This window comes from Anomaloglossus baeobatrachus, chromosome 4 (assembly GCF_048569485.1).
Source record: "Anomaloglossus baeobatrachus isolate aAnoBae1 chromosome 4, aAnoBae1.hap1, whole genome shotgun sequence".
Classification (NCBI taxonomy): Eukaryota; Metazoa; Chordata; class Amphibia; order Anura; family Aromobatidae; genus Anomaloglossus; species Anomaloglossus baeobatrachus.
In genome coordinates this window covers 462,300,648-462,324,681 of record NC_134356.1, presented here as the reverse complement: position 1 = coordinate 462,324,681, position 24,034 = coordinate 462,300,648, and the positions used below count along the sequence as shown (strand labels likewise).

Sequence of the window (24,034 nt, the reverse complement as noted above, 5' to 3'; positions counted from 1 at the left end):
AGACCTGAATATCATTGAAAATCTGTGGGATGATTTGAAGCGTGCTGTCCATGCTCAGCGACCATCAAACTTAACTGAACTGGAATTGTTTTGTAAACAGGAATGGTCAAATATACCTTCATCCAGGAACTCATTAAAAGCTACAGGAAGCGACTAAAGGCTGTTATTTTTGCAAAAGGAAGATCTACAAAATATTAATGTCACTTTTATGTTGAGGTGCCCATACTTTTGCACCGGACAAATTTTGTTTAAATGCGGATTGCACATTTTCTGTTAGTACAATAAACCTCATTTCAATCCAGAAATATTACTCAGTCCATCAGTTATTAGATATATGAAACTGAAATAGCTGTTGCAAAAAACAAAATTGTTATAAAGAAAAAAGGTTAACATTAATAGGGGTAACCAAACTTTTTCATATGACTGTACTTGTGGTCATGCACCCACCTGCTCCCAGAGAATTAAGAAAGCGTGCACTGTGAGGATTCACAAGTCTGCAGTCATATAGAGTGACTGCAGCCTTTAGTCTCAAGCTTGGACAGACTTTTTTTTTTTTTTTTTTTAAAGACAAACAAAAAAAAAATTCCAATAAAGAGTTGGCAAGTAATATTTAATCTTTCCCAATATAACTAGATATCAATTTACTCAGCTAATGCAGTCCATAGCTTGCTGCTATTAAGTTAAATGGCCATTTTCACAATTACCATTTATCTTAAAATAAAGACATTTTGATATCTGTTTTACAGATGGTGCAACTCAATATTTCGAACCCGATCCAGTGGCCTGGTAAGTAATATATGGCCAATCAATGGGAGACCAGCAAACCACCTCCTACCTGCCAGAATCCAAAATGCTTCATTTGCTAAGTCGGCCTGATATAGTCACATATGCGTCACTTCACAATGAGGATATCCCGCCAGGTCAGCTAATCAAAGGAAGAGCCAGGGATGCAATCTGGTAAGAGGCATCAGGCAGGGTTCTCATCCCAAGGCCACAGATTAGTGACATGGCTACCGGTACTGCAAACCAAATCACATCAACTCCAGTCTATGATTACACACAGAGCCATAAATCTCATACATCTTAAAATAGAATATATATCTGTAATATGCGCTAATCAATGTTTTCACAGTGTTTTACATCCACATTTTTATGTTTTAGTTCAATTATTAACCAGGTCTCTTTTTAACTAAACATGAACTTATCCAAAAATAAAAAAGTTTTACGAGTACAAAATATGGCTGAATCTTAACCGGTTATTACATCCTCTATATCAATGTCAGAAAACCATAAAAGTGCACAGTATACATTTTTCTCATTAATATTTTTTATTGATACTACTGCAAAATATTTCAGTGTACCGAAACCAAAACAGAAAAAGTGTAAGTCGTGGAGGAAAATCAACACAAATAAATAGACAGAATGTAAGACGGGCTCTCAACTATACAAATGAATATGAAATATATACATCGATAATTCATTTCACGACCATTGTTTTGAACAGTAGAGTTTATAAAAATTATCATTCCAGGCAATAGAAAATTTACAATGAAACCTTCATGATATTTGTGCACATTTTACAAAGAATGATGAATTGCATATACAACGCTGACAAATGCAATCAAAGTCAATTTTCAGTCTGCGCTGCAAGCAAGGTCACAAAATAAACAGTGAGAATTTTTTCTGGCTGACCTCTGTTTAGATCATATCTGTTGCTTTTACTGTACTGTTAATGGAGCTTCCTGCCACGGCCATAGTGTCCTCATACTAAACCATCTTAGTATTAATTTGGGTGACCGTACAGTATCAACTGACCTGCAAAGGCTTTTGAAATTCGCTCTTTCTTCCATTCCCAAGGCTGGTCATACTCTTCTGGAGGCCGCTCATCATCCTGGGGCAGCCTAGACTCTCGCGGCCTTTGACCAGATGACTTTTCACCTTCAGGTTCTAATCCATTTTCTGATGGTTCATATGGGGTGTCATATAAATGTAAGGGTTTACAAGGCAAATCTTTGGATCCCCTTCTGCGGATTTCTGTTCAAACATAAAAAAGAAGATAGTGAGTTATATATTACCTTTGTCTTGTTTGTTTTTTTATGAAAAAAATGAAAACTACAGCTTGTATGATCAAGTTAGATGAAAGAGAAACATGTAAAATAAAAATCTACAGAAGGCATTATGTAAATGTATCCAATTAAAACATATGCATAAAAAATTAGCATCTCATTTTTTTTCTTGCTGTTTCTCACTTTATTTCCAAGTGCACAGCGTGTAAATGGGAGCTGTCAGCAGCCTTTCCTGTTTGCTTTATATGCTGTGTAGACAGTGTATTATATATTATCAGTGAGTATATTACTTTCTCAGGTAGGCAGACACTATGCCTACAAAGAAATGCAAGGAAATGGCTGTCTGGGGGGAAACAAAACTACAGGCACTGGACTCCTAGTTTGTTGTAAGGGATTTAATTAGATGACCTCCAGGTAACTTCCATATTTGTATCTACAAGGAAAAAGACCACCTCCAAGAGAAGAAGACATATTCATATAAGATGTAAGATGTTTTTCATAGTCTTCAAGCTATCTAATGTGTATGGTGGGCCTCCTGACACTCATCGCAGACTGCATTTAAAAAATAACAAAAAAACCCCAAACACATACACATGGTTACGTTATCTACAAATCTATTTAACCCCCGCACCACCACTCCCCATTCATTTCTCTAATTGACTTCTCTTCCTTCTCCCTTCAGGTCTTCAAATAGGCCCTTCATTACCTAAGCTCCATTTGGTCATATGTCAGTGATGTGCACCTCATTCCAGGAGATCAAGTGGGTTAATGTGAGGTTCATGTCATTGATTTGCACGGACTCCCACGTGACCATGTGGGGCCTGGCCAACAGAAGAGAGAAGGAAGATGAGGCAATCTGAGGACGAAGCAGGAAGCAGTTAGACAGTTATGAGGAGAAGAAAAATCAAGAGTCTTATTTTTTTCTAACACCTTCACAGCAGAATGGATTTGCATGGAATCTGATCAATTCAAATTAAATCTTTGATCTTGGATTGAGCAAATTTTGGAATATTCACATTACTCGAAATTCAACTCCTACATCACACTAATTAAAACCACCAAAAGTACAAATGTGTACGTTAACTGAAAGCAGAAAACAGTATTTATTTCAGTTAAAGGGATGTTCAGCATGAATCAAAGCTTGGTTGCATGAGTACAGTCAGGTATGTTATCTGAAATTATTCGGTGTTCCAGAGAAAACATAGTTTAAAGATCTGTCCGGGAACCATAGGGAGAGACTAGATTAGTCAGACGCTGCCCCTGCCAGCTTCTCTCCACAATTCTAGGTGACTGACAGGTCTCTACTTACACATGTACTGATAAGGGATAGTCCTGTCAAGAAGCTAGGAGTTGTGCAGGGTGATGCTTGCCAGGGGCAGGGCAGGGCAGGACGGGCCTAGCCTTGATTATTGCAGTGTTCCAGATCTTTAAACTCCATTTTCTCTGAAATACTCCAGCTATCTGAGATCTCTGATTGCAATTTTGCAGCTAGGGACGGATTCATGTTTGGGGAAGCATGAATCAGCTGACCGGTTCACTTTAAGTTTATAGACAATAGCTACCATGTATTTCAAGTCAATCTGTCACTTGATTTCATGCTACTAACTAAAAACATTATTATGTGAACTTCTCAGATCTTAGTAAGTTTGTGTCAACCTGAAGAGAGAGCTAATGAGAAGGACATTTTGAGTGGAATTAAAGTCTACTCAAATTTGACCAAAATCCATATCCTCCAAAACACTGATTTTTTGTAATTTGGTCCACAAAAATTCAGCAAAATGGCAGCCATTTTACTAAACTATAAAAGACTGTCAAAAGCTTAAAAACCATGAATATAAATGTTCTCCTAAACACTCACTTCTATGGCCATGCTCATTGTTCCATGTCTGTTCCTTGACAGCGCTCGGAAATCTCTGTGCATGACTGTCATATTGTCATGGCGTCACGATGTTCAGACCTCATGATGCAACCAGGCATAGACTTCCCTGCACATCTGCATCATAATGTAACGGATGACACACCGTGATATCATGATACAAATGCACAAGGATGTCCTAGGCCAAAGTTCCCACATAGCATGAAGCGGCCCAGGGTTTCAGCACCCAGTGGTGTTAAGGATAGGGTTGGGCGATCTATAACTGTAAAGTTCGGGGATCGTATTGACCACATAGTGATCGTGTACACGAGCCCGATCACGAGCTTTCCTGAGAATCTTGTGTTACAGATCGGGTCCAGATCAGGGACTAAAAAAAAAAAAAAAAAAAAAAAAAAAAAAAAGAAAAAAGGCACATTAAAAAACATTATGATCATACTTACAGGTCCCGTGACGGGTCCTGCAGACTCCCACCACTTCTGCTTCCACGTCCGTCCGATCATTGCTATGCCGCCCGGTAACCAGCACTGACTAGTAAAGGACCTTCAATGACATCATAGCCATGTGACCAGTCACGTGTGAATGATGTATTACCTCATTGGCTACAGACTGGTCACATGACTGATGTCTCGAAGGTCCTGGTAACTGAACTTTGACAGTCACTGTGCTAGTGTCGCATCGGCATCACTAGGTACAGCCGCACACTCTCCTGACAGGAGCAGTCGGCGCTCGTGTCTGGAGAAAGTCAGTCTGTTCAGGAAGATGCCCATGCGAGACTGCACGAGTCACACATAAGTGGAACTCCGGCCTCAGTGTCAGCCTGCATCTCACTCTGTATAGCCGCTGCTGTACAGAGTGATATAGCAGAGTTGACATTGCTCATTGCTCACTCTGCTTCTCACACTGTATAAAATGATTCCCGGCGCCGCTATTCACTGGCTGCATTACAGTGTATGACAGCCAATCCCTGCATGTGGGTTGACTCTGTAAAAAGTGCCAACATGCAGGGAGGGGGAACCGAGCATGTGTCCAAGTATCTTGCCGGTATACGCCGGGTATACCGACAGTACTGAGATGCTTGGGCGAGCACCGCGTACCGGCGAGCATGCTGACACTACAAGACCTTGCATGACATCATTGTCACGTGACAAGTCTGTAGCCAATGATATAATACAACATTCACATGTGACTGGTCACATGCTATGACATCACGGAAGGTCCTTTGGTTTCCAGGTGGCACAGCGATGATCGTACTCGGAAGCAGAAGCGCAGGACGTGTCGTGGGACCTGTAAGTATAATGACAATGTTTATTATTAACTGTATTCTTCATTTTAAAGCCCCTTCCCCTGCCCCTTCCCATAACTGTAAAGTCCAAGATCTGTGATATGACGTAAGATCGTGTTATCTTGCTCCCGATCTTTACAAAATGATTGGGCGAGTCTCCCCGATCCCGACCATTGGGGGGAGGGGAAACGCCCATCACTAGTTAAGGACACTTTGGACTGAAGAGGGGACAGTAAGGACTGGAGGAGGGGGCAGTAAGCACTTGTGGTGACTGGAGACGTAACTGGTGAGGGATTACTTTTTTTGTACATTCCACATTTATTATGCTCTGGGATCTGGAGAGGCCCCAGAGCTTAAGAAGACATTCAATTCAGAGACTATTGGGAAATTTGATTCCCAATAAATGTAAAGTCCTAGCAATTTGGGAAATTTGAATTTTGGCAGATTCGATCATCTCTACTTAGGAGTCTAAGGGGTACTTTACACGTTGCGACATCGCTACCACTATATCGTCGGGGTCACGTCGTTAGTGACGCACATCCGGCACCGGTAGCGACATCGCAATGTGTAAATCTTAGATGGAACAATGAACGAGCACAGAAGCATACAATCTCGCTGATCTGTGTAACGTCGTTCATTTCCATAATGTCGGATCAACCGCAGGTACGATGTTGTTTGTCGCTCCTGCGGCAGCACACATCGCTGTGTGTAAGCCCGCAGGAGCGACAAACATCTCCTTACCTGCGTCCCAACGGCAATGCGGAAGGGAGAAGGTGGGCGGGATGTTATGTCCCGCTCATCTCTGCCCCTCTGCTTCTATCGGCCGGCCGATTAGTGACGTCGCTGTGACGCCGAACGCACCTCCCCCTTGAAGGAGGGATTGTTTGGCAACCACAGAGACGTAGCCGAGCAGCTATGTGCGTGTGACGCTGCCGTAGCGATAATGTTCGCTACGGCAGCAATCAACACATATCGCATGTGCGGCGAGGCGGGTACTGTCGCGCTGGACATCGCTAGCTGATGCTAGCGATGTCGCAATGTGTAAAGTACCCCTAAGTGTTTTTAGTCTCTGCACCAACTTGACTGACAGCTGTAACTGACTGACAATTTCCAAAAGGGATTATATAGCCCTGATAGTTCAAATGTTTAGTCAGATCTTTGTATTGTGAAATCTGATATCAAATCTAATATAAATGGCGTCTGTGATTATAAAATGCCAACCGAAGTACAGCATCTTACAGGGAACATAAAAAGTAATAAAAAAAAAACCTACTGGAGCTTTAATTCATTGTCGCTTTTGCTCAAAATCCTTCTTTACTAAAATTTGCTGATAACGGTACATCCTTGGCATGGCCAAGTGGTTCACTAGGATTTTTTCACTTTTTTTTTTTTTTTTTTTTAAAGATAAGAAAAAAAATACTAATGTGCTGAACAAATGTAGATTCATGCATATCTGTAAAATGCTTAGAAATTTGCACTTCCCTCTATTTTAGGTAAATATTAATATTTACATTAATATACACATTAATTCATCAAAAACGACATTCATAAATTTGGACAGTGTTCCAGTGTGTCCTTTGGGCTCGTCAAGATAGTTTTATAATCCTTCTATGGTGATTCAATATTGAATTAACTTTCTTGAATAAATTCATACAAAGACAGATTTATTCCAAAAATCTCTAAAATAATCCGATATATCTGAATAAGGTTGCAGAAATTCAATGACGCTGCAGAAGTATTTTAAGGATTCTTCTTAGATGTTTCCAAGAAATCTGTCATGTAAAAACAACCTCCTTGTTGGTGAAAGATGAATAGTATATAACAAGCTGGTTAAGCAAGTCAAGAATATTTTCACAAAGGTATGACTAACCAGTTTTGTTAATTTGTTCTAGGCTTGTTAGATGTAGATAGTAATATTTTCATTCATTACATACTAATATTAATATATATATATATATATATATATATATATATATATATATATATATATATATATATATATATATATATATATATATATATATATACATACATATATATATATTTATTTTTTTTAACACAAATTACACCTAGCAATGTTAAATCAGCAGTTTATGACAAATAAAGCAAAATGTTCAGAATAAAACCAACCAAGAACACAAGATGCTTATGAGCGGAGGAAACACTAAAGACCTGCAGCGCAATCTATACACACAGCGGTGATCTGAAGAATGTGAGGCTGACGCAGGAGTTAATTTTTTACCTACAATCACTTTCAGCCTCACGCTTTAGAGCAGTTCTGGAATACAGCCAAGGATGATGTGTGCTCGTTTCCAAATACTCCTTAATCATTGAGTGCTGGGTATTGTCCCATATTGCTTTAAAGCAAAACATCAATAATGACAGAATTGCTCTGGCAATCAGTCTCTTCTTGTAACACAAATGTTTGCTTAGGTTTTCTCCCATGCCAGCAATGTATTAACTGGCTATGTGCTTAGCAGATCAATATTATTATGAGATGATCCATCTTCTTCAGATGCTGTAATAGAGATCTGTCTCAAACCCACACAGATTCCCAGGAGCACAAAGTGACAAGACACTGTCCTTACTGCACGGTAACACGAGGCACAGACCGCAGTAAAACGGCAGCAAGCACTGCACTATAATGTTAGGTTAGAATTATTTATATAAACATAATAGCCTTATAGTTTGATGTGCTAAAAACTTCTAGAATTTAAATTTGGTAATCAACAAGGTTTTTTGTTTTCGTTTAACAGCATATCACCATGAAAGGTGATAAGTGAGCACTGCCATGCTTGGACTGACTCAAGTTGAGTACCCAAGTATAATAGAAGTCAATGGGGGTCTTGTGCAATTTTCCACATTTCTTGGAAACATGCTCGAGTCCCCCATTAACTTCCATTATATTTGGGAACTCAAGTAGAACCCATCCGAGCATCCAACTGCTCATTACGAGCATGGTAGTGCTCGCTGATCACTAACTACAATGCATATGGCTGTACTCAAGACCTGGGCAAACTGTGGCCCGCAGAACACATCTGGTCCTTTCAGTTTGCGAGCAGGACAGAAATAGCTAAGGGGTTGGAAACTGTGACATACTCTCCAAGAGTGGAGGTCAGCCCAGGCTGATCCCCCTGCTCAGCATCCCAATTTTAACGGCATCTGCATCTTCAGGATTCAGATGCTGTTGTAAACAATGCAAGAGGAGGTATCAATCGGCTCTCTTCCATCTTTAAAACCTTGATGTCATTAGATCGCACCTGCTGTGCAAAGCCTCAGCCTGTACAAAGCAAAGTACGAAGTAGTGCACTATATGATTGAGAGCAAAACGTGCAGATTTTTTTTTGTCAGTCACTTGTGTACAGAATATGTTGGGACTGTGAGGGAGGTGTGGAGTTATAATAATACGTATGCAGAGCTGTGAGGCCTTTATATTGGGAGAAGAACCAATGTAGCTATTTCACTGTGCGCGGAAGCCTTCAAAATTTTTGTGGGAAGCTTTAGGGCCATCATAATATGCATTTGTGCTGCGTACAGGAATTTCTGGGGCCATCACTATGTGTGGTGGCCTGTAGGGGTAATTATACGGTGGGTGGAGCTTTAGGGGCAATCATACAGACTGTTGTGGAGACATCATACTGTTTGATAAGCAATGGGGCCAACATACTGTATGAGAGACAGTGGTGGCATCATATTGTGTGGAAGGGTATTGTAGAGTCAAACATTCTATATGGGGGGCTGTGGTGGGAAATATTGATGAAGGTAAAAGGGCTGAATAACAGGAACTGTACGATTTACTGCTGTATATAAAATACTATATGGATTTGATCCACTACTACTTTAGGCAACTGTTTTAACTTGTGTCTTGTTCAGTGATGGTTAAGTTTAACACTAGAAGTCCCAGAGAGGGGTCATTTAACATTTCTACCTTTGGAATGGTGGGAGCTCGAAATTTCTGGGACTTCTAGTGTTAAGTCTTCCTTATTGGCCATGTCTTTGAGCACTGAACACATTGTACTTACAGGCACTCCGTGGACGTTGCAGTTCTGGAATTTGACAACACTGGTGGATAATGGCTTCCTTTTAGATTCTCAATCCATTAGTGATCATGTTTTTTTCTCAATTTTTTTGAGACGCTGCCGACTATTTGTAACAAAACTTTAGATGTTTCTGTGATCACGCCCCACTAACGTAGCAAATTCAAGAGTATGTCATTCTCTGTAAGAGTTAATTTCTGACTTTAAAGTCAATTAAATCTTTTTTTAGCCTATTTTAGCAAAAACAAGCTGCCCCATGATTCTGCACATCTTGATAAATGCTATTGATATACTTAGGCCTTATGCCCACATTGCTTTTTTCATGCTTCTTTTAATCAATAAAAGCAGCCCAGCAAAGTCTATGAGAATCGTGACTTGCTGTGCACACGCTGCTTCTTTTTTCGTTGCAGCTTTTGTTGCTGAAAAAACAAGCAGCATGTCAATTGTTAAATTAATGTTTTTCTATTAATATTTGCAAAAAAAATACTTAGCAAAAACATTAAAATAAATCTGTATAGATACTAAAAGATGAGCAGATCAGGCAAAAATGAAGTTCGAGTGAACATTCCCGGAAACTTTGAGGGCTCATTTTTTTACCAGATGAACTTTTTACTCAGCTTTAAGTGAAATGATCATAAAACAGCAATTCTGCCTGTTTTTGTGTTTACTGGGCAGGATAAACAGCATGCTCATTGTATAGGTGCAGTTGTTATGGACGTTGCGATTTGGAAATGCTTTTTTAGTGTGTTTCCACTACTGAAACGTATGTAATCGACACAGAAGTATATCAATAAAGTTTTGTAAAAGCCAAATAATAGGAAGTATCAAAAACAAACCAGCTTTATTTATATCATAACATACTGACAAGATACAAAAAAACAAAGTCAAAAGCAGGATAAAAACACATGTAATCTAATTTACATAATAAGGGCAGAAATGCGGCAACATGGAAAAACTCCCCAAAAGCTCATCGTGGGAATGTGGCCTTGATATCTTCTTGGTATCCAGAATTTTTCAGTTTTCTATTATTCATTTCCATAGGTTTCATAGATTCAGACTATTGATGATTGATTCCCCCTCTATCCAATGTGATTAAAAAAGCTGAGTAACGCTTACTCCCCCTCTATGCAATGTCTACAGACTTCTCATTATGTATAACAGCAGGATGACGGACAATGGTCTCTAACTAAAGCTTTTAATCACTCAGAGTGTTCATGAAATAGTCACTCCAATTAATGCCCTATGATTGAGAAAACAACATGGTATCCTTGAGGCATATCCGCATGTAGGCAAGAAAGCAACTATACTCCATTTAACTAAATCAAGCGTTTTAGTGAATAACTCCTTATGGTGGCTAAATAGGTCGTTGTAGGTAACAGCCAACATTAACTCATCTCAAAGTTATCATGTGAAACAAATACACTATTCAACATTGAAAATGCAATACCAAGAAGGAAAAGTCATTCAATTATGGAAACTTCAGGATCGACAGACCTGATAATGTATGCAAGTGAAGAACTAAAAACGGAAACAACATTTTCAAAACATCTCGATTTATTCAGTATCAAATATAAGCACCGCACACAGAAATATACTAATTTGCATAACTTAGCATGCTATCAACGAGGTTATTAATGGAGATTTGAGGAATGTTTTGGAATGCTGACTGCACTTGGGTATGCAAACCATCAAGATCCGCAACTGGCAGCATTTTTTGGCATTCCAATTGTGCTAGATGGGACTCCCGGCCTAAAGGCCCCGTTACATGCAACAACAGCTCTAACAAGAAATCACTGGGGTCACGGAATTCGTGATGCACATTCAGCGTTGTTAGCGACGTCGTTTGCGTATGACACCTACGAGCAACCACTAACGATCCAAAAAGCGGCCAAAATCGTTGATTGTTGACACGTCGTTTTTGTCCCAATTATCCTTGTTAGTTTTGGACGCAGGTTGTTCGTCGTTCCTGAGGCAGCACACCACTACATGTGACACCCAAAGAACGACGAACAACAGCGTTCCTGCGTCCTCCGGCAACGAGGCGGGAGTGACGTTAATGCGGCTGCTCTCCACCCCTACGCTTCTATTGGTGGCCTGCTGTGTAACGTCGCTGTGACGCAGCACGAACATCCCCATTAAACAAGAGATTGTTCACCGGCCACAGCGACATCGTTAGGAAGGTATGTGTGTGTTACGCGCACTAGCGATATTGTTCGCCACGGGCAGAGATTTGCCTGTGACGCACGCATGACGGGGGCGGGTGTGATCGCTAGCGATGTCGCTGCATGTAAAGCAGCCTTAAGACTCTGCAGTTGGTAGTATGTTTGTGTCACGTAGACTGCGCAGGCTATATGCCATGTACACTGCTCACACTATATTCTACGTACACTGTTCACACTATATGCCACGTACACTGCTCACAGTAGCAAAAGCAACATGCAGCCTTTTAGGCTTCGGACATACCTCGAGTAAAATCGGATGAGTGGAATGGGAGAAAAAAAAAAGAAAAAAAATCAGACCCAATTGGACTGAGAAAACAGTCGTAGCATCTGCAAGTGACAAAAAGTCTTCAATCACTCGCACCCATATAAGTCTATGGGTGTGAGTGAAACATCGGACAGCACTTGGATGACATCTAAGTGCAGTGCAATATATGACAGGCTGACAATGGAGGAGATGGAGAGATTAATTCCTTCCTCTCCTTGCAGCCATGATCTGATTGCAGGATCGGAGAGTCATTAACATATCATATCAGATGCCACACGGTCGTTTGGCCCCAGCCTTCTACTGAAAAATGGCTCCTGAGACACTATGGAGAAATGGCCATATCACTGGTTCCACAATTAATCTGGTCTGTACTGCAAGTGAAATTGGACAGGACATACCAAGCCTAAAGGAATCGTTACACGCAACAACACATCTAACGATATAATCGCCGGGGTCACGGATTCAGTAACGCACATCCGACATCGTTAGCGACGTCGTTGCGTGTGACAGCAAGGAGCGACCGTTAACGATGAAAAATACTCACCTTATCATCCATCGTTGACACGTCGTTCCTTTTCAAAAAAACGTTGATTGATGAGGACACTGGTTGTTCGTCGTTCCCGAGGCAGCACACATCGCTATGTGTGACACCTCAGGAACGACGAACTGCAGCTTACCTGCGGCCGCCAGCAATGTGAAGGTAAGGAGGTGGGCGGGATGTTGTGTCCCGCTCATCTCCGCCCCTATTGGGCGGCCGCTTAGTGACGCCGCACGAACCGCCCCCTTAGCAAGGAGGCGGTTCACCGGACTCAGCGATGTTCATAGGCAGGTAAGTCCATGTGACGGGTCCGAGCGATATTGTGCGCCACGGGCAGCGATTTGCCCGTGACGCACAACCGACGGGGGCGGGCGCTTTCACCAGCGATATCGCTAGCGATATCGCTGTGTGTAACACCCCCTTAAGGGTACACTCACACTGGCGTATAATATGGAGCAATGCAATGCGAGAAAACATATGTCATAGACTTGTATTGGCCCTTGTCAACCGAGCTTTGGGAAAAAAATGCCTCCATGTAGTTTACATGTACACACAGTTCATGTGCAAACACGGACATGTGAAAATCATATGTTATAAATGTGTTTGTGTGGTATCCAGGACAAAAAACCCCAAAACATATGCCCCAAGTAACAGAAATACGTATATGTGAACGGGCTCTAGTTTTACTTGGGATTGTTAAATTTCTGCAAAAAAAATGTTAACGTTAAAAATGGCACGTTAATGAGAATAGCTGTCTACCCTCTGCTGCAAAGAAAACATGAATGTCAGAGTTTATGAGTGACATTTAAGAAAAAACTAATTTGTCCTGTAAAAGGGGCACAATTTTATTGTTTTAATAGCCCTTTACACTATTACTTTGTGAGAAAATGGTGATCAGCATTTATAGAACAATAAATTAGAGTTTGCCTTTTCACTGACGTTTATGTTAAAGTACATCATACTTTTCATTTTGGAAAATAATGAAATCCTATGGAACGTCCCATTTTACGGTATGTGCACACAATGTGTTTAAGCAGATTCCGCCCGGAATACAGCTGAAAAAGCTGTGCAAAAGCACCACATGAGATGAACATAATACACAGTAATATCAAAACGACATTGCTGTGAACATTATCTTACGCAACGTTTTTTAACCACTTCAAGGTTAAAACAAGTGACACCGGTAAAAACTGAAATGTTCATACTTTGGGCATCTTCCACTCAAGCTGCCTTCTCATTCCCTTTAACGAAACATACAAAAAGCCATATGGTATTGATAACTCTTTACTATAGCACATTGGGAGACAATAGCGATTAGCACATATGGAATAATATTTGCAGATTCTCCTTTTCAATTACATATTTCATGTTTAAACACATTTTAATTAATTAAAATCATATGAAAGCCACATTTTGAAAAAAGGGATGGCACAGTACCTAAAATTTCCTTTCTAAATATCTATTTTTTATTTTATTTTTTTTTAACACCTCAATCACTTTTGAAATTGGCTTTATTATAAAATACCCTCTACTTTTTCCTATCCTGTTTTTTTTTTTATTTTTTTATTTTTTTTAATATCTCTCAATCGAAATGTTCCAAGAAGTGGAGTTCCAAACGTGACGTTAGAGGAGACTGGAGCTGGACTCACTTTCCCGTATCTATCACCCCTCCTGGATCAAAAAGTCATCAGGCGGCACTGCAGTTAGTATAATTTTTTGCACTGCCGCTCTCTGAAGATGTTCTGGTTTCACGATGCTGATGGAAGCTATGGGAGAGGAGAGTGCAGTGCTAGCATTCTGCTTCTACCTATGCAGCTTTTAACTGTAAAGCAAGATGTTGTTAGGGGGTGACAAGAAAACCATTGAGTGAAACCAGCATGGCCCTCACAGCTTCTAGCATCACACTCAAATGAATAGTATATCTCCGCCTCCTGACTATACGTTTGCACTCACATCTCTCACAGCTTCTATTAGGACAACTTAAAAGAGTGGCACTGCAAAAAGGTGTAGTAACTACAGTGTCGTTCCCTGGTGACATTCTATTCCAAGAAGGGCGCTAGATGCTGCAGGAAAGGGAGTAAAGTCTCCTCTGATGTCATATTCGAGACTCCTCTCAAATGAAACGTCACAGAATGAGAAGTTAAAAAAAAACCAATAAAAAATAAAAAACTAAACAAACCTCCAAAAACATTTATGCATTAGCTACAAAGGGAAAAGAGTAGCGTATTTCATAATAAAGCAAATTATGAAAGTAATTAGGGTGTAAAAATAGATATTTGCAAAGGACTTTTTAGGTACTGGACCACCTTTTAAGTCTTCATATATGCTCTCTGAGGCTCACTTTCTTCAAAATGAAACTTCTGGTATTTGTATTTTATATTAGTTCAATATCCATCAACATCAAAATTTCCAGTAGAACGGCTTCTATGCAAGTTACATATTCAAATTATAACGTACATCCCATTGTAGAAAACATACGGTAGGCAAAATGCATTCAATTCTACTCTCCGTCACTCATTCTCAAAAAACAAAAGTCTTCATTTCTCATTTTTTTGAATGTCAAGTATATTAACGGCTTTATCCAATAGAGCTGTCAGGTCACGCATGAACAGCATCTACTGAATGTTTGTACAATGCAGACCAAAAATAACCTGCACAGTATGGAGAATTGGGTGCATGCCAGAATCATCTAACTTATCAGACTCGTTCAGGTTATAGCACAGGAGGTGGTGAATGAAACAGCAGTTCTAAATGAGAACAAGGACTCCGTCCCATTCCATGCCTGAAAAGTTGGACTAATGGAATCCGCTTGGGTAACCTTTTGTCACACGAGTGGGCATTTTTTTCCCACACAAAGCATCCATATGACATGTGTATGTCATCCGTATGCAATGGATTTTTAACATCATCTTTTACATCCCAGAAAAAAATTCTTGCTAGTTGTCAGAAGTAATAAAGCAATCGAATATTTAACTATAGATAGACTAGATAAAAATCATGCAGATAAATGTGTCAACCCCCCTACATATTTTAAACTTCCACCCTTTAGTGCCAGTCATGTGGCACTAAAGGGTGTTTAGCCTTGTTTACCCCAATAAATATTTAAAAAAAAACGAAGTAGGGTCCCCTTGATTTTTTATAAACAGCAAAAGGTAAAGCAGACAGCTGACGGCAGAAATTACCAGGCTGGGAAGGTTCATGGTTATGGCGTCCTTCCCAGCCATCAGCCGTCTTAGAAATGGTGAATCACATAAAATGCACCTTTTCTAGTGCTCTGCTTCTGTTATTCCCAATTGGCCCCTGGGCTGTCCAGATCACAGTTCTGAGTGGAGACCGCCACTATCTCTGTGGAGCCCACAGCCTATGCTGTGTAGTACACTTTCCCAGTCACCCACTCTGTGCTCAGCGCTAGTCGAGCTATGACAGGAGGAGTTGATGAGACACCAGGCCCTTAGGAGGAGGTGCTGGGAGCGGAGGTCCAGGATGGGGTAAGTACCGGTAGTGGGCAGTGGTGATCCCACCCTAACTGACCCTGGTGTGCTGTGAAAGTCGCACAGTGATCACTGCCCCCTGATCTTCCCCATCTGATCCTGGTGTGCTGTGGAAGTCTAGCTGCGATCACCTCTCTGCCACCCTCAAGTGTGCGAACCTCGGGGCCTCCGCTCTTGGCAGCTTCTCACTGCGCTGTGCTCGGATTGCTGACAGGAGGAACAGCCTAGACACCAGGCTGACAGAAGAGGTTGCCGGGGGTTGAGGTCTGAGGTGAGTGCATGCGGCAGGGAGCGGTGACCATGGCGTGACATTTGTAGTGCAGTGCCAGGCTCAGGCTGCAGATCACACCTCCTCGCCGCAGTTCACCTCAGACTTCTGATCCCGGTCAGCAGCTTCTCTTGTCAGCCTGGTGTCTCAGAAGCTTCTCCTCTCAGCGCTCAGAGCACAGTATATTGGAGCACAAAAACCTGGGGGCACAAAAATATCATGGCACAGTATACTGTGGAGCACTTTGCCAGCTGTCCTTGGTGACACTTAATACACATTACGATCACTTTGCAGCCACCAACAAAATGGCTCCGCACTGTGTCCCTAAACTTCATCTTCCCTTATACTTTTGGAAACACCCAGATTGGGAGGGGGAGCTGTGACATCACACACAGGAGAGCAGATTCTCCCCACTTTTACTGGAGTTGTAATGCGAGCTAGTTGTACACTAGGTTTTCAGCAGCTGCTCCCCATAGTGTTTAAGAGTGGAAAATATCAAACTGTTAATTTTTTTTTTATTTTGCTCAGTTAAAAAAAATATTTAAACAAAACATTAATGCTTTACATTTTCTCAGTTTTTGGTTTTTTTTTTACCTTCCCTTTAATAGAGATCTACAAATATCTGAAAGGTAGTCACACTGCAGAGGGAACTACCCTATTCTCTTTAGCATAAAGAAGTACAAGATGCAATGGGATGAAACTAAAAGGATGGAGATTCAGATTAGGCTAGGTTCACATTTCCGTTGTTTTAAATCAGTCAGGTCCATCAGCAACGTTTTTTTTAGATGTCAACTGACGCAACGGATGTGGTTTTTCACAGGATTCCGTTCACAGGAATCCTGTGAAAAAACTGATTCATTGCGTCCGTTACATCCGCTGTGCGTCCGTTTTTTGACGGATCAGTCATGATCCGTTTGTGTTTGGGACAGCCCAGTGGGTGTGCCAAACATGCTGGGCATGCTCAGTAGAGCATGACGGAATCCAGCGCTGGATTCCGTTGTGAGACGGATTACGACGGAATCCAGCACCATAGACATACATTACAAGCTTGACGGATAGCGACGGATTCCTGCGCGGTGCGTTAATTTTGATGGCCCGAAAAACGTTACATTCTGCATTGTTCCCGCCCGGCGGTCAGTCCAAAAACGACTGACCACGACGCAGCGGATGCAACACAAGGTAATCAGTCGCAATCCGCTACTAATACAAGTCTATGGGACACAACGGAATCCGCTAAACGGATTGCGTTGTTTACCATAGCCGCGGATTGTGACTGATACATTTTAACGAACATGTGAACCTAGCCATAAATATTGGGAAAAACGTTCTGACAGTGAGGGCAGTCAGGGAGTGGAACAGGTGACCATGGGAGGTGGTGAGCTCTCCATCAATGGAAATCTTCAAGCGGAAACTGGATAAACATATAGGTGGGATGATTTAAGAAAACCTCGTAGGGGGTTGGACCCGATAGCCCTTGAGGTCTCTTCCAACTCTACCATTCCATGATCTTGAGACAGGCCTAATTGAATTTCCTGTGTTAACCCTTGTAGCATGCTAGCTTCAGCTTACATAGCAAAAACCTGTTGACAGATTCCCTTAAGTACATAACTTTGCATACAAATGCTGCTTTATAGTATTTATGGTCTTCAAAAAAGTACAGTTACCAGCATTGTAGTCAATGTAATGGCAATTGGTACTGGTCATATTAGAGGACAAAATTAAAGTTAACATTACCTGTAAAATGATATTTTTGAGAAACTCATTGCAATTCATTTTTAGAAGTAGGCTACCGGATATGCTAGATTTTCCACACATAATTAAAAATTACAACATTATGACAATCTTATTAGTAAATCCATCCAGGAATATGATGGGAGACATAAATTACACATTACGGGATTTTCATTTTTAGCTACCTTCAGTAATGAATCATTCTACAGCAAAGTATAACCCAACATCTGGCCTCACATCAAGCTTGCCAGGTCACCCACAGTCATTTTATCCCAATCATTTGCAGGCATAGTTGTGCTCTCTACGTAGCAAAACAGAATGTATATAGCCACAAATAAATAATAAAATATGTCAATTTTTTTTCCTCCGTTTTATTATAAAGTATAAGGCTTGTAATTCAAATAAGAAGAAGAACATGCAGGATTGAAGCAAAATCAAGTATGCCATGACTGTCTAGTTGCCAGCAATGAACTGCAAAACTTGGTAGTGCTCAGTGCTCAAAGAACATCTGCCAGAAATTCACAGGCTGGCAATGAAGAGGAACACAGCACACAGATCACTGTTCCGGTGAGAGTACCAAGGCAGCGCAGAAATTAAATGAGAAGTGGAGCGCTACGCAGCAGAACTAGAATGTTTTTACATAGAAGAAAATATATTTGGATAGATCAACATTTCCATGTCAAGAAATATTAAAAGGAGATTACTCAGCCTTTGTCACATTTATTCAAACTTATGAAACACTATTGGGCGGATTAATTAACGCTATAATTTTGTATGTCAGTTTTAAAAGTGAATCGGTTAGCAGGCTTTTGCTATGTAAGCGGAGGACAGCATGCTGTAAGGGATAAAAAAACAAAACGCAACCATGCTCCTCTTATCAGAACACAGCCCACAGATCATTGTTTTGTTGACCAAGGCATCACAGAAATTAAAGTATTCAAGTGAATAGTTATTACACATACCAGAACTACAATGTATATAGATACGAGGGGCTGCTGATAAGTCTTTAGCTTTATCTTGAAAGAAATGAGATAAGATGATGAAACTACATTTATTCCACAGACTCTCCACTGATGTCAATACACTTTCGGTTATGAATCAAACCAAGCATCTGTAGCAGCCATGACATCAGAAATGGTGTGAATTTGGTACCCTTGAGGCATTTGTTCAGATTTGGAAACAGATGATAGTCGGAGAGAGCTAGATCTTGTGAATAAGGTTGGTGTTACCACACATGATGCTGGGATTTATATTTTCTTATCATCACCCTTGGGCTTGCTGATGATCCGATGACGGGCGGGGAAACGCGTTGAGGCCATGCAAACAGCATCAATTTGAGGGAAGTACATTTTGTACCCATTATATACTGATAGACATACTGTAAGCTGATCGTGGCAGCAGATGTCCTTTGTTTTTGTTCTGTACCTGGAAATTTGTCTATTGAAGTATTAATCCTCTAGTTGAACTCTTTATGGAGTACTACACTATGTGTTAACAACTGAGATTAGCGGGCACAGACACCTTCCTTATATTGGTAGGGTCAACTAGGGAGAGTGAGGGTCAGCCGTCGAGGAACGGGGGCGCCCAGCTACGTTAGGGCGTCAAACCCTCCGTTGCTAGGCAGAGCCAGATATAGTGATATATTAGGGTCACTTTAACATGAATAGGTTTTGGACTGGCTTGTTCATTATGTCTGCCTCTGCAATATTATAATTTATTGGTGTACCCGTTGTACAGTAGCTCCCCTGGTTTTTTTTTTTTGCTCTGTGCCTGCAAAATTGTTACTTGAGGTACTCCTCTTACTGGATTTAAATGGAGTATTACACCATATGTTATTGAGAGTATTGGGTACAGAAATTATCATCATATTGGTAGGGTTAAGTAGGGAGAGTGAGGGTCAGCCGTCGAGGAACGGGGGCGCCCAGCTACGTTAGGGAGTCATACCCTCCGTTGGTAGGCAGAGCCAGATATAGTGACATACTAGGGTCACTATAGTATAAATAAATTCTGGACTGGCTTTTCTATCTTTGTATTTGCCTGTGTAACTTCAGAATATATGGTTGCACTTGATCCATAGTAGCTCCCCTTTTTATTGATTAAGTAGTTGAGTTTTTGGAGTTTTTTTCACCTGGGCGATTTTAATAATAAACTAATAAAATTGATGTTTTAAAGGGATTTGTATTGCACACTGGTTAAACAGATATTGAACATTCCCATTAGTATATTTAATTGTTAAACTGAATAAGGTTGGTGGTCAACCAGCTGGAAGCCCAGCTCTGCCAGTTTTAATGTGGTCGCTTGTGCAGTGTGAGCAGAGGTTTTGTCTTGCAGGAACAAGATTCCTTTGGACAGCTTGCTGCACATTTTGGCCTTCAGAGCTGCCTTCAAATGGTCCAAAAAGTTCAATGTAATACCTTGCATTGATTGTGGAACCCTTTTGAAGGTAGTCCACTAGCAGCATGCCCTCCTTATCCCAGAACACAGACACCATCAGCTTAGGCCGGTTTCACACATCCGGCTTTTCGCCGGTTTGCCGGATCCGGCGCTCTCCCATACAGTGACTACAGTACAGTGACAGCGCAACAAGTGCCGGTCACATGCTGTCATGTGACCGGCGCATGTGACCTGGAAGTTACAGCGCTGTCACTGTACTGTATTGTCTGTACGGGAGAGCGCCGGATCCGGCAAACGGGCGAAAAGCCGGATGTGTGAAACCGGCCTGAGTGGATGAGTTTTGCATCCTGAACTTCTTCAAATGAGGAGAACCACTGTGCCTCTACTCTTTTGACCGCTATTTGCATTCAGGGTCATACAAATAAGTCCAGGTCCATAGTGACCAGTCGATCCAGGAAGTTCTTATCAGTCCGGAAATGCTGACAAATGGACCAGGACATTTTCACTTGCTTCTCTGATGTGTTGTCAAACATTTGGGGACCCACTTGCAGATAGCTTCCTCAAGTTGAAATGTTCATAGATAATGACACATGCAGGGAAATCTCCATGATGTCTGCTATTGCTTTAGATGAAATTCATCGATTCTCCAGTATGAGGTTGTGCACAGCATCGACGATCTCCGGAACAACAACCCTCTCGTTCGTACAGGACATTCCTCATCAATGGTGCTGAAGTGGCCAGTTTTAAATTTAGCAACCCAGTTCTTAACTGTGGAATATGAAGGGCATTGATCTCATAATGTTTTGGACATATCACCATGAATATCCTTTGCAGACTTTCCTTGCAGAGCCAAGAATTTTATCACTCCTCTGCTCTCAGTTGCTGTGAATATCGCATTAGACTCCGCCATTTTGTGTTCCCGCATACGTAGAACACTGTTGCCATAAGCAACAAACACATAATTTTGGAAATATATATATGACACATAAGGCTTTCATGTGATGTAACATTCGTTACCATAGACACAAAAAAAAAAAATAATCACAAAGCCCAAGACTTATCAGCAGCCCCTTGTATAATAAAATCAATTTTCCTTTGTCAACTGAGAAGTGATTATTAATAATAACAATAATAATGATGATAATAATAATAATAATAATAATAATAACAATTTAATACCAGGAGATGGGATCTATTTAGACTGGGGGGATTCAAACACTTGGCCTGCAGGCTGCATGAGGTCCATGATGCTACTTCATGTGACCCACAGGCACTGAAGCTCCCATGATTATTGCGGCCAGGTCCAGGGAGCTACAAACTCCAGTGCTTCGTTTTATTGAGATGAATTGCAGCACAGAGGCCAGCTTGCTGCACCGCAATACCAATACCAACCATCTGCCAATCATTGGTCAGCAGCTCTGCCATGAGCTGTCCTGGTTGTAAAAGAGAAGAGGAATTTGTTCATTGAGGAAATTAGGACAGGTAACAAGATCGGGATTAAGATGGAAGACATTACTACAAGAAGGGGATTAGGATAGGCACAATAAACAAGATAGGGACATTACTAGAAGAAGGCAACCAGGATGTCAGACATTAATACAATAAGGGGACCAATAAGATGTGAATGAGGATAGGCTCATTACTGTAAGATGGGGACCAGAATTAGGGATCAGTGCACTATGAAGAGGAGTAAAAAAAAGTGATCGACAAATAAAAACAACAATAACCAAGTATCACTGTAACTGACTAACGTTATGGGTATTAATCACAACTTAATTTTTTAATCCCAGACACCTTCTTAGAATATTTGCTATAGTCCCATGAAAAAAAAACTGTTCAGTCATATCGCATTGTGATATACTGTAATAGTACACTGTGCCAAATTACAGAGGTCTTACTACTACATCTATATGTATATCTCCCACTGTGTAATCTATCAGGAAGCAGAATTCCCCAGTCTGGACTATGTAAGTAAGGTTCTCTAAATAAATTCAAATAGACCAGTATGATTGTAACAGAGACAAAGTCAAAAGTCTGCCCTGATACAGATTATGGGATGTTGGACACTGTAAGTGGCAAAAAGTAAAGTCATCATCTCTTGCTGCTTCAGAAACCTCCCTCATGGGCAGATGAACTTGGCCATTAAACTCTTAACAAGGTCAAACAAAGAACATTTCTGAGCTTGTTTTATAGGCAAACATTTTTTTTAACAATCACTTTGAAAGATAGAAACAGAGAAAGGTTGTGAAACCGCAAACCTCTGTATCGCGTATAGCGATGCTGCTTTCATGCCAAGATCATTGATTTTATGCGCTTGAATGCACCCAATTTCTCAAATACTGTGTGCAAAACTGTCATTGAACTATGGCTAGATGCACTTGGAAGTAGGAAAAACAAATATACCAATACTATACAACATACAAACGTACAGAGTTTCAAATGAAAATTATCTATGATCTACAGTAAGTTATATATCTATACATGCATCATAAACCAACAAAAATGTAATACCCTACGAGAATAGGTTCACAAGGTTCATTGATGAGGACATTTTGGAAGAAAAAAAAAATGTCTTCGGTTTCTGTAGCAGGTTTTGCATATGGCATATTTTTTCTGCTACTTATGGCTTCAGTGACCAAATTTGGAGCCTTGAGAAATTACAGGTTGCCTTTTTCTATATCCAAAATAAAAAAAAAAAAAAAAAAAAAACCCTTGTTTGCTCCATGGATTTTAAAGCAGAATTTGGTCCGGAATCCTCAAAACAAAAACTTAGTATCGTAGTTACATATAACCTACTACATTCTGTATGGTGCATTCTCTGCATCTCCATGAACTCCATGACTTAGGTCAGGTCTGATGGGTCATTTATATTGATATGATAACACTTTGAATTATTTTAGATCTTATCACTTCATGTATTATAATGTACACCCCCTCTTCGTAAAAGATTACATTTTCTATATGTAATTTGGCAACAGAGGTGGAAAGTAAGAAACAAAAAGAAAGTAATTTACATTAAGGATGCAAAGCTTTCACAGATTTAAATATTGTCTTCTCAATCCCCCCATGGAGATAAAATTGATACCTGGCCAAAACTCCTAAGGGGCAAGGGAATTTCCTATTCAGCAGGCTAAACGGATTTTATTTTTCTTACACTGATCAATAAGGTCAATATGAACGCTATCATAATTCTGATTTATAATGTACAGTAGCTTGACCCCTCTTGTCTTCATTCTATTGAAGAAAAGCCAGGGAGAACTGGGATTCATCCTAGCACGGCAGGTGTTTATTAGATGCACCTGATGTTGAGCAGAGTGGAGTTTGTGGAATACTTCTGTTTGGTGCGGGAAACAGCTGAAGCTCAGGCTGAAGGTGATATTGAGATCAGTAGGGCCACATCACTCCTTTCTCTAAGGTTTGCTCTGGGAGAATGACCAGTATATATCACAGAGGAGAGAAGAGAACTGCAATCGTTTTGGATGAGCCCACACTAACATACGTGTGTCTGCAGAATAAACTATTTATTTGCGGTTATTACTTTGTGGCAAGAAGAGGCAGTTTTGTTTTTTGATACCTTAGAGTTTTATGAAAATAAATAAACCTAAATGTTTGGAGAAAACCGCATTGCCTGTGAGAATGCCATCTACTGACTACTTGAAAGTGTGAATCCCTACACCAGGTACATTAAATGAGTCCTAGGAGCAGTTTTTTAACAAAAAAAATGGCATGTCACATGTTCCGTGTGCTAGTGTGAGAAGCCAGAGTGGCCTATATGTCTACCATGGCCTTCAGCACCTCCAAACTTGTCTTTCATTAAGAACATCTAGAACATCATTGGTTGGAAATTGCAAATGGAGCTGCCAG

At 40.6% G+C, this 24,034-nt stretch overlaps 1 protein-coding gene across 3 annotated transcripts in view; it reads right to left on the bottom strand.

The window, feature by feature from the left end:
- The window catches only part of SHF (Src homology 2 domain containing F), a 365,439-nt gene that overhangs the window by 173,133 nt on the left and 168,272 nt on the right, over positions 1-24,034 (bottom strand). For all 3 annotated transcript variants that reach the window (XM_075345669.1, XM_075345670.1, XM_075345672.1), the window contains exon 3: positions 1,816-2,034. In XM_075345669.1, the coding sequence (XP_075201784.1) occupies positions 1,816-2,034 (219 nt within the window). The remainder of the gene's footprint in view (positions 1-1,815; positions 2,035-24,034) is intronic.